The 12,712-nt window shown below is 59.0% G+C and overlaps 2 protein-coding genes across 2 annotated transcripts; one reads left to right on the forward strand and one right to left on the reverse strand.

The window, feature by feature from the left end:
- The first annotated feature begins 2,232 nt into the window (after nucleotides 1–2,232).
- YIF1A (Yip1 interacting factor homolog A, membrane trafficking protein) lies at nucleotides 2,233–6,444 on the forward strand. The gene is made up of 8 exons (XM_029915364.1): nucleotides 2,233–2,460; nucleotides 3,150–3,361; nucleotides 3,525–3,629; nucleotides 3,772–3,850; nucleotides 5,340–5,397; nucleotides 5,567–5,722; nucleotides 6,057–6,150; nucleotides 6,237–6,444. The coding sequence occupies exons 1-8, from the start codon at nucleotides 2,430–2,432 to the stop codon at nucleotides 6,381–6,383; spliced, it is 882 nt and encodes a 293-aa protein (XP_029771224.1). The 5' UTR covers nucleotides 2,233–2,429; the 3' UTR covers nucleotides 6,384–6,444.
- A 362-nt stretch (nucleotides 6,445–6,806) lies between these two features.
- On the reverse strand, nucleotides 6,807–12,706 carry CNIH2 (cornichon family AMPA receptor auxiliary protein 2). The gene is made up of 6 exons (XM_029915366.1): nucleotides 12,583–12,706; nucleotides 8,766–8,834; nucleotides 8,301–8,348; nucleotides 7,932–8,044; nucleotides 7,651–7,794; nucleotides 6,807–7,454 (listed from the first exon to the last, which is right to left on the reverse strand). The coding sequence occupies exons 1-6, from the start codon at nucleotides 12,661–12,663 to the stop codon at nucleotides 7,427–7,429; spliced, it is 483 nt and encodes a 160-aa protein (XP_029771226.1). The 5' UTR covers nucleotides 12,664–12,706; the 3' UTR covers nucleotides 6,807–7,426.
- Nucleotides 12,707–12,712: the final 6 nt, after the last annotated feature.

Genomic DNA, 12,712 nt, shown 5'->3' on the forward strand with positions numbered 1-12,712 from the left:
GCGCTGCCCCCGCCCCCGAGAGCCCCAGTCTGGCGGACCCGAGCTTGGGTTCCCCTCCCGCTGCGCTGGCGCTTGCGACCTTGGCCGAGTCCTTGCTCTCAGAGCCTGTTTCCCTTGCTGTAAAATGAAGACAGGGAATCTCAAAGGTGGGTAATACCCCGCCCCCGACAGTTCTGTCTCTGAGGAGTAGGCCCAAGCCTAAGCCCACCCAGACCCCACCCAAGAAGCCTTGCTTATAGGGGAGAAAGCGATCACAACCCAGAAAGGTCCTCATTTGCTGCACCGACGTGCTAGGGTCCACTTAGAGCAGGCAGGTTGGGGGCCAGGACACCCAGGGCCCCAGGATTCCTGACCTTGGGCCTGCACTCTCCACCCCAACCTCCGTTTTCCCATCTGAGAAATGGGTATAGAAAGGTGCACAAGCATTCATCATGATGTACAGGGGAGTGGGACCTGGCCTTCATGGGAGGACACTCTCATGCCACATGGTGGCGCCAGTGCTGTTCCCTTACCCTCAGGGGCTTCAACCCTTCTTCACATCTGCCCCTAGCCCTCAAGGTAGACAATCAGTTGGTAGGACATAGGAAGCTGCAATGCTAGGTTGGGTTGCTTTGTGACACCCCCCCCCCCCAAAAGAACTGAAAGACCATTCAGTTTAATGCCCCTACCCATTTGAAGATGAGATAATTGAAACGGTAAAGAGAGTAAAGGACTGACCCAGGGCTACCTCTGTTTATATATTATTTATTTATTTATTTATTTATTTATTTATTGGGCACAGACATTTATTGGGTATCTTCTGTATTCAAGTACTGTGCTTGGCACTGTGAAGGCAAGGGTAGGAGTGGAGAATGACACAGGCCCTGTCCTAATGGAATTTACATACAGGGTAAACTGTTGTTCCCAGAGGGACCCTAGAACCCGGCCTCCCAGCCAGGTCATTCCTCTGTTCCCCTTGTCTCTCTGAGACACAAGCCAAACCAATCCTTAAAGGATAACTAGGCTTTGGACAAAGGGATATGAGGAGGAAGGGCATCCCAGGTGGAGAGGACTTCCGAGCAAAGACACTGCGATTAGACCACGTGGGTTGTGCTCACAGAGTAGAAAAGTCACCTGGTGTAACCGGACACTGAGTAGCTAACTAGAGGCAGATCGCAGAAGACCTGATTTTGCTCTCTAGAAAGTGGTTGGTGAAGGTGTGTGAGAGAGAAAGGTCCTGAAGACTGTCGCCGAGGAGGGTGAGAGTGGTCAGAAACTGGGCGGAGAGAAAGGAAATCCCAGCTCCACTTCAAGACGGGCGGCAGGGCCAGCAATGACTCAGGGTATCAACTGCAGCTTCAGGGGGCGGATCAGCACACCTCCACCCCCAAATCGGCTGGATCACGGAGAGCTGACGGACCAGGACTGGTGCACGATCCTGTTCCAACCATACCACCCAATCTTTGGGTCTTAGATCTTCTGGAACTTTCAGTATTTGTAGTGTGTGTGTGTGTGTGTGTGTGTGTGTGTGTGTGTGTGTGTGTGTCTCAAGAGCCCAGTCTCTCGATCAAGAGCTCAGACCCAATCTCTGGGACTTCAGACCTTCTGGAATTTTCAATATTTGTAGTGTGTATGTGTGTCTCAAGAGCAGCGGGGTCCTGGGGTCTGCAGGATAGCCGTCAGTGGCTGTAGGACATTTCAGCACCGGACAACGGACAGCACCCGCGCGGAAAGGACGGGTGGGAGCCGGGGGGAGGAGTCAGCTTCCAGGGCTCGCTCGGCCGCGCAGTCACTACCCGGCGCAGCCTTCTACTAACACCTCCCGCTCTCCCTGGGCTCCGCTCCAGGACTGGGAGGAGTATGGAGGACGGGAGAGGGAAGAGAGCCTTGAGAGAGAGGGGCGGGAGCCCCGAGGAGTGGGATTTGGTAGAGCCCCACCTACCCATCCCCTCCAGGAGTACATCCGGCGACCGAAACTTCGTTCCCGGACTCCCGCCTCCTCCAGGTCTCCACCTGCTGTAGTCGTGGCAGGGCGAGCGTCAAGTGCTCCACTGCGCAGGCGCGGAAATAATTCTCAACCCCCTCCTACCTTAACTCAGTTATTGGCTGTTCTGGCCGCAAACTAGCAAATACACCATCCAATCCGAGAGTGTCTCGAATTGCTCCGCCTATCTTCCTCCCGGAAGTTGACTACTGCCGAATCCAATTCAGCGAGGCTGCGCCAGCAGCCAATTGGGAGAAGGGAGGGGCGAGTTAGCGCCGCCGAGGAGCCAATGGCAGGCGGTGGAGGATAGCGCTGCGGTCATGGCGGCTGTGGTCGAAGAGCTCGCGGACGTGTCGGGCTACCCCATAATCTCAGTCGGTGCCCAGGGAGCGGAGCTGCTGCCTTATTAGTATTCGCACCCACGAGGCGGCGCAGCGGGCCCTTGGGGAGAGCCAGCATCGCAGCCATGGCTTATCACTCGGGCTACGGAGCCCACGGTGCGTGGGGTGCGGGGCGGGCGGGACGCGGCCCGACTGGCCGGAGGAGGGTCTGCGACGCGGCCCTCTCACCTTGAGGGAGTGGGGCAGCCGTGACCGCTCCCCAGGGCGGCGGGAGTCTTTCGGGTTTCCGCCCTACGCGACTCAGCAACGCGTCCCGGACTTCGCCCTCTCGGCCCAATCCTGAGATCGGGCGGTGACAGCACAGCTGGGCTGCCCGTGCCAGACCAGGGCACAAACGGGGTCTGCCTCCAGAACTTTCTTTACCTGTCATGACCCTGGTAGGGGCCCTCACCACTGCCCAGGGCCTTTGGGTACTCAGCTGTCTTCTTTCCCACCCTTGTTCATGAGGTATGCCCTCCCAGTGATCTCCTACACCTAGTGAACTTCTACTTACTCTCCCAAGGCTCAATTCACTTCCCTTGAGAAGGCCCCCAGAAGCCCCCAGGTGGGCAACCGCTTCCAGGCGCTGCCTCAGCTCTTTCTTTGCCTCCATTTAGCACTTCTGGAAAGGGGTCCCTCTTCAAAGTTCTTTCTGGATTACCTATCCCCATCCAGCGTGGATTTCTCTAACTGATTGCTTCGTGCCTCCAGGACCCATACCGGGCTGCCCAGTCTGGGAAATGGGTGGTGGTCTGGGCTCCTGTTTGGTATTCCTGTCACCTACTCTAGTACCTACAAACCCACAGGCTCCAAGCACAGGGCCCGGGCAGCTCCAGACCCCCCTCCCCTCTTCGATGACACAAGCGGTGGTTACTCCAGCCAGCCAGGGGGATACCCAGCTCCAGGAGCCGACGTGGCCTTCAATGTCAACCACTTGCTTGGGGACCCAATGGCTAACGTGGCTATGGCCTATGGCAGCTCCATCGCATCCCATGGGAAGGACATGGTGCACAAGGAGGTGTGGTCCGCCCCTAGGGCAAGGGTGGCAAGATTTTTGGCCAGGGCTGGGGCGTCACGGGATCCTACCTAATTGTCACAGCAGCCCTCAGGGAAGGAGCACACCGAGGAGCGCCCTGAGGTTTGGTGTGCAGCTTGCCCACAGCCTCCCCTCTCTCTCCCAGCTGCACCGTTTTGTGTCTGTGAACAAACTCAAGTATTTTTTTGCTGTGGACACAGCCTATGTGGCCAAGAAGTTGGGGCTGCTGGTCTTCCCCTACACGCACCAGGTGAGCCGCCTACCAGGTGAACTGGTGGGGCCCTGATCCTTTCCTAGAGTATGGCCCCCCCCACACCTCAGTCCTTCTTTTTTCTCTTTTCATCTTTTCCTCCTGACCTGGCTGCCGCCACCACTGCCGCTGCCGCCGCCAGAACTGGGAAGTGCAGTACAGCCGCGATGCGCCTCTACCACCACGGCAAGATCTCAACGCCCCTGACCTCTATATCCCCAGTGAGTCTGTCTTTGACCTGTGCTGCGGGTTGTAGGGGGACGTGTGCCTGGAGGCACCAGCGAGAAGAGAGAGGCTCGTGCGTTGATTCAGCATCTGCTATTGGTGCTTTTGTGTGTGTCCGTTGCTAGACACCAGCTAGACGGGAGCAGGGGGACCAGTGAGGAGTTTCCTGGCTGTGCCTTCAGTGCCCTCAGGGTGCTCCCTTTTGAGACCTTCCTGCCTCTTAACTGGGCCCATGTCCCTCCCCAGTCTGGAGCCCTGGGTTTAGACCTGGCCCAGCACCTTCCAGCTCTGGGACCTCAGGCTGGCTACTCTTATGCTTCTGCAAACCGGGAATAAGGACAGTCTCTCCCACAGAGGCTCTTGGAGCTTCAGTGAGGTGACGTGTGCTCAGCAGGAAGCACACGACATAATCACTGCCATTGGTATTACTTACCCCCCAAGTCCTGCTCCAGAATGCCCTCCTCTGAGGGAGTGGTCACTCCCTTCTGGGCTCCCATGACTGCCTGTCCATATGGGCCCGGGACAGGCCGCCCACATTGCCTAGCGGCTGGCAGCCCGCATCTGAGTCCTCTCTGCCCCGGGGCCTGTACAAGGCCTACCTGTGGCGGCTACCCTGGAGTAGGGGTGAGTGTGCTCGGGTCAGCCTTCAGAGGGGTTGCTAGGGCAGCCGGTGCTAGTGAGGGTGGGCAGGGGGCGCAGTCGCTCTGGGAGGGCTGCATGTTTTTCCATCCTTCCTTCCATTGTCTCTCAGAGCCACCTTGTAAGGCAGGACCTGCCATCTCTGTTTTCCATGTTGAAGCCAAGGATCCGAGAGACTTGAATCTCTTTGAAGCCACATCACTTCTAGGTGGTGGAGCTGGCTCCTGACTCCAGCCCCTGTGCCTTTGCAGGGCACGTCAGTGCTGAGGCTTCAGGGGAGCAGGGGACGGGGCTGAGGAGTTACGACTGCCGTGAAAGCCCAAGCTCCCACTGGCTCGGAGCTTTTGTGCAAACAGCATAGGTAAACCGGAGCCCGCTGTGTTGGTGGGATGGCCGGAGCCATAGCCGGTGCCCATGGCCAGACATAAGAAGTCATCCTCGCGGCCTGGACTCTGGGGACAGCCTGAGTTGTTTTCAAGCCCGTATTTTGGTCCTATGGTCTTGTGTGAGATCAGTTTGGCCCCTGCCTCTTCATCTAGGATTAGCAGTGGCCTTGACCGGTAATGTAGTTAAGAGTCCCAGCAGGAAACTGGTAAATTGCCTAGCACAGGGACAGGGAAGGAGACGGCTTAGGGTCCTGAGAGAAGGGGCAGGTGGCGTTTACACAGGGACAGGGGGCTGAGCAGGCAGGGTATTGGGGAGCTGACTATGAAGGCCGAGCCTGTGAGGATGTGCAGGGAAGGAAGTATGCGGAGAACGTAGGGAGTGTAAATGGCTTCAGATACCTAGTGAGGGGGGTTCTGATCAAGGAACCCAGGCTGATGGCTTCTCTCTGGCTCTTGGCAGCAATGGCCTTCATCACCTACGTCCTGTTGGCTGGGATGGCACTGGGCATTCAGAAAAGGTCAGTGCCAAGGCCCTCCTCCATTCCCACCAGCTCTCCCTCCTGACTGCTCTCCTCACCTCCCTAGGGGACCTGTGGCAGGTCCCAAGGCCACCCCATGTCCTCAGACCCACACCTGCCAAGCAGGACAGCTGGGTTCTGAACTCCCCTCCCCCCTACACGGCCACAGGTTCTCCCCAGAGGTGCTGGGCCTGTGCGCAAGCACGGCACTTGTGTGGGTCGTGATGGAGGTGCTCGCCCTGCTCCTGGGCATCTACCTGGCCACCGTGCGCAGTGACCTGAGCACCTTCCACCTGCTGGCCTACAGCGGCTACAAGTACGTGGGGTGAGTACCGCCGCACTCTTGCACCCTTTCTCGGGAACCGTGTACGGTTGTTCAGGTCAGGAACGTACAGAGAGCCACCCCAGGAGCACAGGGGAGAAGGGCCTTGAGCTGGGGTCATGAAGGAGGCCTCAGATCCAGGTCCGAGGGCTGAGTCCTAGGCCTGCCAGATTCATTTTGAGTCTAGGACCCTATGGGGACAGATTGGAGATAAAAGGGCCCAGTAGTGGTGGCTGGAGTCTGGGCTGGATGGCGGGGCCAGTCTCAGACCTGGACGCTTGGAAGGTCTCCAGCGTCTTTTTCCTCTCCCCCCCCCCTGCACCCCACACCCCTGCAGGATGATCCTCAGCGTGCTCACGGGGCTGCTCTTCGGCAGCGATGGCTACTATGTGGCACTGGCCTGGACTTCATCTTCACTCATGTACTTCATCGTGAGTCTGGGCTCCCGCCTCCTCCGCTGGGGTCGGAGCTGGGGACGAGGCTCCCCATCTGGGCTTCAGCTTCTCCTTTCTTCCAGGTGCGCTCTTTGCGAACAGCAACCCTGGGCCCCGACAGTATGGGGGGCCCAGCTCCCCGGCAGCGTCTCCAGCTCTACCTGACCCTGGGTGCTGCCGCCTTCCAGCCCCTCATCATATACTGGCTGACCTTCCACCTGGTCCGGTGACCTTTGGCCCCCACTGGCACTGAATTTTCCATACATTGAAGATTTGATTTTCTTGACTGTATTTGACCCTTGTTCCTAGGGCCTGAGTGGGGGGTGGGAAGAATCTCCATTACCCAGGGTTTATCAGGGTTGGGGGCCCCAGGGTAGGGCTTCCTGGAGTTGGTGATCTTGATACTGCTTTGAGAGGCAGATGGAAAGGTTTCAGCAGAAATAGGTATTTAGCTGTGGCATGAAAGTGAGGCTAGATGGGAGCCGCTGCTGAGACCTCGAAGGCCTCTCTGATCCATGTGAGGGGGTCTCTGGGGGGTTCTGTGGGCCAGTAGTGTGAGCCTAGCTGTCCTGAGGATTTAGCTCAGGGCTGCCCCCTACAAAGTCCCTTTGCCCCCATGTCCTCTTCAGGCCTTTCAGGAGCAGAACTGGGGCCCACATGTTTGCAGTAGTTTATTCATATTTTGTCACAAATGGCCGGGGAGGGGGTGCCGGACTCCTCCAGGCAACATAGAAAATAGGTCCAAGAGACAGGACAGGCTGGGGTTGGGGCAAGTGTGGATGGGGAAGGGGGAGATCTGGAGAGACAGCCTGGGGGAGGGGAGAGGGCAGACTAGGGGCGGGGCTGCCCCCCTGCTGAGCCTGCTCATTCCCGGTGTGGGTACCCCCCCACCTGCAGGGGGAGCCTTAGGGTGGGGGTGGAGGGGGGCGGCCTAGAACCTCCAGGGTCAAGCCCTGCCCCTTGGCAGGGCCCATGTCCCCCCCGAAGTGGACAGGCTGGAGGTTTCGCCCCTTCCAAGACTGACTGCCATGCCTACAGGCTGGCAGAGGAGCCCCTGCCCCTATTTAGAGCTCTGCCCAGCCCTAGTCCAAGGGGAGGGGGCTCTGAAGGCGGGAGGTCCCCGCAGCAGCAGTTTGGGGGGGGGTGGAGAGGAGGCTGGGGGCACCAGTGCCCCCTCCCTCCCCGGGGCTGAGGCCTCTGCGGCCGAGGGGCAGGGCTGGGGGTGCACAGGCGTCCGGTCCATTCTGGGCTTGCTCCCTGGCCGGCTTCCCCCTTAGAAACTCACCAACGTATAAACCATACTGTGGGAAGATGAGGCAATGAGCCAAGTCCTGAGTAGGCCCAGCTACTGGCCACCCACCCTATCATGCCCTGGGTTGCCCTCCATCCTCAAGGGAAAAAGGCAGGAACTTGGGGCCCAGCCATCCTTAGGATTGAGGCATGATACCGGAAGCATCCCTTCCCTGACTTTGGACGCCGTGAGCAGGGCCTCCTCACCTGTACAGGTAATAGAAGAAGGAGAGCAGGTAGAAGGCGAGTTTGCACCAGGACTCCTTCTGGCAGTAGTTGAGGATGTCAGCATTCATGATGGAGACCGCATCATACATGACCTCAGAGCCATCCGCAGGACGATGGAAGTACCTGGGGTGGGGGAGGGGCCTGAGCGCCCACCACAAAGCTCCTGCCCCCATCTTGCCCCTGCTTCTCCATCTCACTCCCCCAGCCCCTGGGCGGCTTCCAGAGGTGATAGAGGAGGAGGGGGGTGTTGAGGTCCTCACCTCCAGAGGTGGTAGAAGAGGAGGGGGATGTTGAGGCCCAGGGTCACCCACTCCGCTGCACACAGAAACATCAGACAGAAGAGGCCGTGGATGGAGTATTCTGGGACCACCAGCTGGGGAGGGAGGGTGAGAGGTCAGCTGACTGGCGCCGTGGCAGACCCCAGCTTCAAGGGCACAGAGGGGAGCTGGGATTCGGGAGGCATCCCCCACCTTGACCTCTGGGGACTAAAGGGGCCTCTAGCCTCCCACTCCCTCCCGGTGGCAGAGGTGATCAAGCAGGCCCCCAGAGGGGTAAGGCCCTGCTCCGGGTCACAAGAGAGGAGGGCTGAGCTGGGTTAGGAGCCTCCTGCTACCAGCCCTGACACTGACCTTCCTCAGGAGGCAGCAGATGCGTTCGATGTTTTTTAAACGCTCGCGCTGTAAGGGGGAGGAAAAGGCCGCCATGGGGGAGGCGGAGGAGCCGGCATTAGGGGCGCCCCGCCGCCGTCCCTATGTCCCCGGCCGATCTGCACGTGGCCGCCAGGGGGCGCCAGAGCAGCCTGCGGCAGGGAAGCAGCCGCGCCGTCTCCATGGCAACCGTCGTCATGGAGGGACCTTCACCCGCGTCTCCACGGCAACGGCCCAGAGCCTGGCAACGGCCGCCCCGCCAGGAGGAACCGGAGCCCTGAGCCCGCGCCAGGTGTTTGCTGGAGGCGGGGACAGACAGGAAGGGGCACAGCCGCCGGTCCCCCCCCACACCCCCTTCTTCCCGTCCCCCAACCACCCCCCTTCGCCTGCGACAGATGGAAAGACAGATGGACGGACACACCTCAGCACAGCACATGTATCACTTACTGCCCGCGCTGGGTTCCCCTGGTCGATGGGGTTCTTGAAGTCGGTCCGCAGCTCGTCAAAGGCTATGATCTGGGGGAGGGGCGTGTGCCCGTCAGGGCGGGGGCAGTAGCTTAGGAGTCCCCCACCCATCCTTCTGTGGGATAGGAATTCATACATGGGGACTGGACCAGGTGGAGCTTGCTGCACAGGTGGAGAAACTGAGGTTGAGGGAGGGGTGGGGCCTGGCCCAAGGTCACACAACAGTCGGGAAGAGAATCCCAGTGTGCTAATGCCCAGGTCAAGCCCTGTTCACGATGCCTCCAGCAAAAACATCCCAAGAGATGGTGTCTTTATCTGCCCAGTGCTGACCACCGGGGCCCCAGAAGCCTGGGGCACAGCCCTTGCCCGAGAAGACCTCTCAGGCTTGGGAGGACTGTGAACTATATTCCAGGGTGATCAGGACTATTGGGGTGCCTGGTCCAGCTTTAGAAGTGATGGGGAGGGTCAGGCTGGACTGAGCGGGTGTTTGGTGAACAAATCAGGGAAGGGACTCCACGCATCAGGAATAGCAGGTACAAAGGCAGAAGGCTGAAAGAATAAGGAAAATTCAGGAAGCTGCGGGTTCCACGGGGCCAGAGTGAAAAGTGGGAAGGAAGATGGGAATGTGAAAGATGGGCTGGAGATGCTGTAAGCCCAGACCGGATGTTTGGACTTTAACCCCAAAAGTAATGGGGAGCTGCTGAGGGGTATAAAGCAGCAGAGCAGGGCGGTCAGGCTAATGTTTCAGGACAGATGAAGAAGGAAGTACACATTGGCCGACAGTCCCAGCCAAGACATACACGATGCTTACTCTACACGAGTAGGCTTTATGTTTGCTAACTCATTTAATGCTTGCAATAACCTGGTGACGTAGGTACTGGTATATCCATTTGCAGATAAAGAAACTGAGGCAGGTTACTTGTCCAAGGTTACACACAGCTAGTCAGTGGTAGGACTGGATTCTAACCGCGTTAGATTCCAGAGTTAAAATTCTTAACTGGTTTTTCATATGTATGCCGGCCAGGGAACTGTTGGGGGGGGGTGCATGTCGGTAGGGATCTGAGTGAAGAGAATGGCGGTGAGGGTGCAAAGGTGCGGATGGATTCCAGAGCTATTTAGGAGCCAGACTCCAGAGGGCTTGAATGGCAGCAGAGTGGGGGCAGTGGGGCCCAAGCTGTCGTTGGGTGTCGGGGCATGTGGTGGATGGCAGTGTCCTCACGGGATGGGGAACCGCTGGAAGGAACAGGTGTTTGAGGGGATGATGGGTCAGACATGGGTGGGTGGGGAACGGGTGGAGCCAGCATGGGAAGAGGTCTGGAAGAAAAGCCTTCTGAGGTCCCCTCCCCTCAGCACCAACCCTAGGATGAGGCACAGGCCCCACCACCCCCAAGCAACTCCGACGGCTCAGAGGGAGAGAACATGGGCTTCCTGGAGGGAGCTTGGGGCCATCTGGAGCAGCACCCCTCTCCCCATGGACTCTGGGCAGCCACCTGCCTGCCAGACACAGCAACAGGGTCCAGCAGGGAGCGGAAGGGTGCCGTCTGTCTGCCCCAGAGCTGGCACCACCAGCAGGCAGCCGGTGTCGTGCATCCCACCCCCCAGGCTGCCTGGCGCTGACTCAGCCCCCTGGAACAAACAATCCCCCACGATGACAGCTGACACGCGTCACTCATCACCAGGGATGCCTAGCAACCAGGAGGGGACTGGGTTAGGGTTTGGGGTGGGATCTGGGGTCCTGCCCTGGAAGGTTCTAGTTCTTACCAATTTGGATTGAGGACCGCACCTCCTATGCCCACCCCCACTCCCCCTTAGTAGGACATGTTCTGGGCGCTCTGGTGTACATACAACAAACCCACTTTACCCACAAGGAAACAGAGTCAGCATGAGTGACTTGCTAAGATCACCCAACTAAATAACTAAGTGAACACAGTCCTTGTCACATAATAGGTGCTCAATAAATAGTTGTTGAGCCCTTCCCCCAGCCTAGAAGCCCCATAAGGGCAAAGCCTGAGTAGTATCCATCCTTGACTCCCCCAGAACTAACTACAGCCTGGTTGTCTCCGTGCTTCCTATCGACACAGGTGTGTTTGATGGGGGAGTGCTCTGAGTGGACCCTAAGGACAGGGACCCCCAGAGGAGCTGTGGGAGACCTCTGGGTGGGCAGAGACCTGGAACGGGGCTTCTTGAATTCCAGGAAACTTTCTCCCAGGAGCTGGTTGGCTCTGTGTTCCCAGCCTGTGACCCTCAATTTCTTCCAATCTTTAGGACCCTCACCCCCAACCCCGGCTCGCACACAGGATTGTCCACTGTCCTGGAATGAGACAGGAGAGATCGAGGTGGAAAGAGGGGGAGTGGTATGGACGCAAAGAAAGAGAAAGAGGAAGATAAGAAAAAGCAACTAAGGGACCCACAGAGAACGAGAGAGACAGAGAGACAGACAGAGAGACAGAGAGGGAGGCGCAAAGTCAAGCATCTGGCTGGAGATGGGGGGCTGCATGTTGTAAAGTGCCTGTAGGGCCTCACTCCTCACACGGGAGGGGTGCAGGGTCCACAGACTCCTGATGCCAAGGAGACAGGCAGCTGCAGGGCGAGGGGGATTGTAAAGGGGGAGAGAGCTTGGTCAAGAGCCAGGGAGGATCATGGGCCAGGCAGCAGGTCCCAGGAAAAAAGAGAGGAAGTGGGGAGACCAGGAAAGAAGCAGGTGAGGCAATGACGAGGAAGCGACAGGAAGGAAAGAAGGGGGTACAGGGGCAGAGACTGGAGAGGGTAAGGGACCCCTCCAAGGGAAGGTGTGTCCTCGACACAGGAGCCAAGGAGGCCGAAACGGACGAGCCAGGGCTGACCGAGATGGGCAATCCTCACTGAGGGGACCAGGGTGGGGGCCACAACCACAGAGGCCAGTGGAGGAGGGGGGCGGTCAAGGGGGAGGGGCAAGGGCCCCAAACAAGGAGCAGGAGACTTGAGTGATAGCTCTTGGTGAGAGGAAGGGAGCCAGCCAGAGAGGGCTGCTGAGGAGAGGGCCCCAGACAGAATGAGGGAGAGGGACTCTCCCTAAGGGGAGGTGATAAGGATAAAGGATGAGAAATGGACATTCTGAAAGACCAGGTAGGTGTGAAGCCACACTAGCGTGACAGACCAAAGGGGACACACTAGACAAAGGGGAAAGTGGGCAGGAAGAGGAGGGAAAAATGAGAAACGGGGAGGAAACAGCTGAGAGGAAGCCGGTAAAGGAGGGGGGTAGGGAAGCCCAAGGGGAACTGGTGGTGGGGGCTAGGTCTCTGGGGCCGCTTAGAGCCAAGAGCAGCTGGGTCAGGGAGGTGAGTGAGAGGGAAAGGGTTAACGGGCTCTGCGATCTGTGGGTCCTGTAAACAGATGCAGTTGCCATGGCAACCGGCTCCATCACTCCTGGCTGGAAAAACCCACAAAGGGGGGGCAAGCAGACAGACAAACTGCCCGACAGACAAACGGGGGCGACTGGATTCGGGGGTAGGAGAGAGGAGAGCAAGAATCCCAGAATTCTGCCCCACTCCCCAAGACGGCATGGGGCAGGGGAAGGGGGTCAGGGACCAACTGACATACCCACAGACAGGCGGGGGCGGCGGAGGAAGGGGGCCCCGGGAAGGAAGCCGACGACGGGAGGGGGTGTTCATGGGGGCGAACAGAAGCCGACCAAAGGGGGAGAGAGGAGAGGAGACTCCAAGTTTCCCCGGGCCCTGAGCCCATCCGCCCGGCCCCCTCCCTCTCTGTGTGCCCCCGGCCCCCCACCCCGCCCCCAGCCCCAGCCCCAGCCCGGCCTTACGTGCCAGATGACAAAGAAGATGAGGGAGGCGCACAGCACCAGGGTGAGCATGTAGCAGAACGCGGCGAAGGTGAACGCCATGGCCCCCGCGCCGGGCGGCGGCCCGGGGGGCGCCAGCGCGGGGCCCGGG

The sequence above is a fragment of the Suricata suricatta genome, chromosome 11 (genome assembly GCF_006229205.1).
Source record: "Suricata suricatta isolate VVHF042 chromosome 11, meerkat_22Aug2017_6uvM2_HiC, whole genome shotgun sequence".
Taxonomy (NCBI): Eukaryota; Metazoa; Chordata; class Mammalia; order Carnivora; family Herpestidae; genus Suricata; species Suricata suricatta.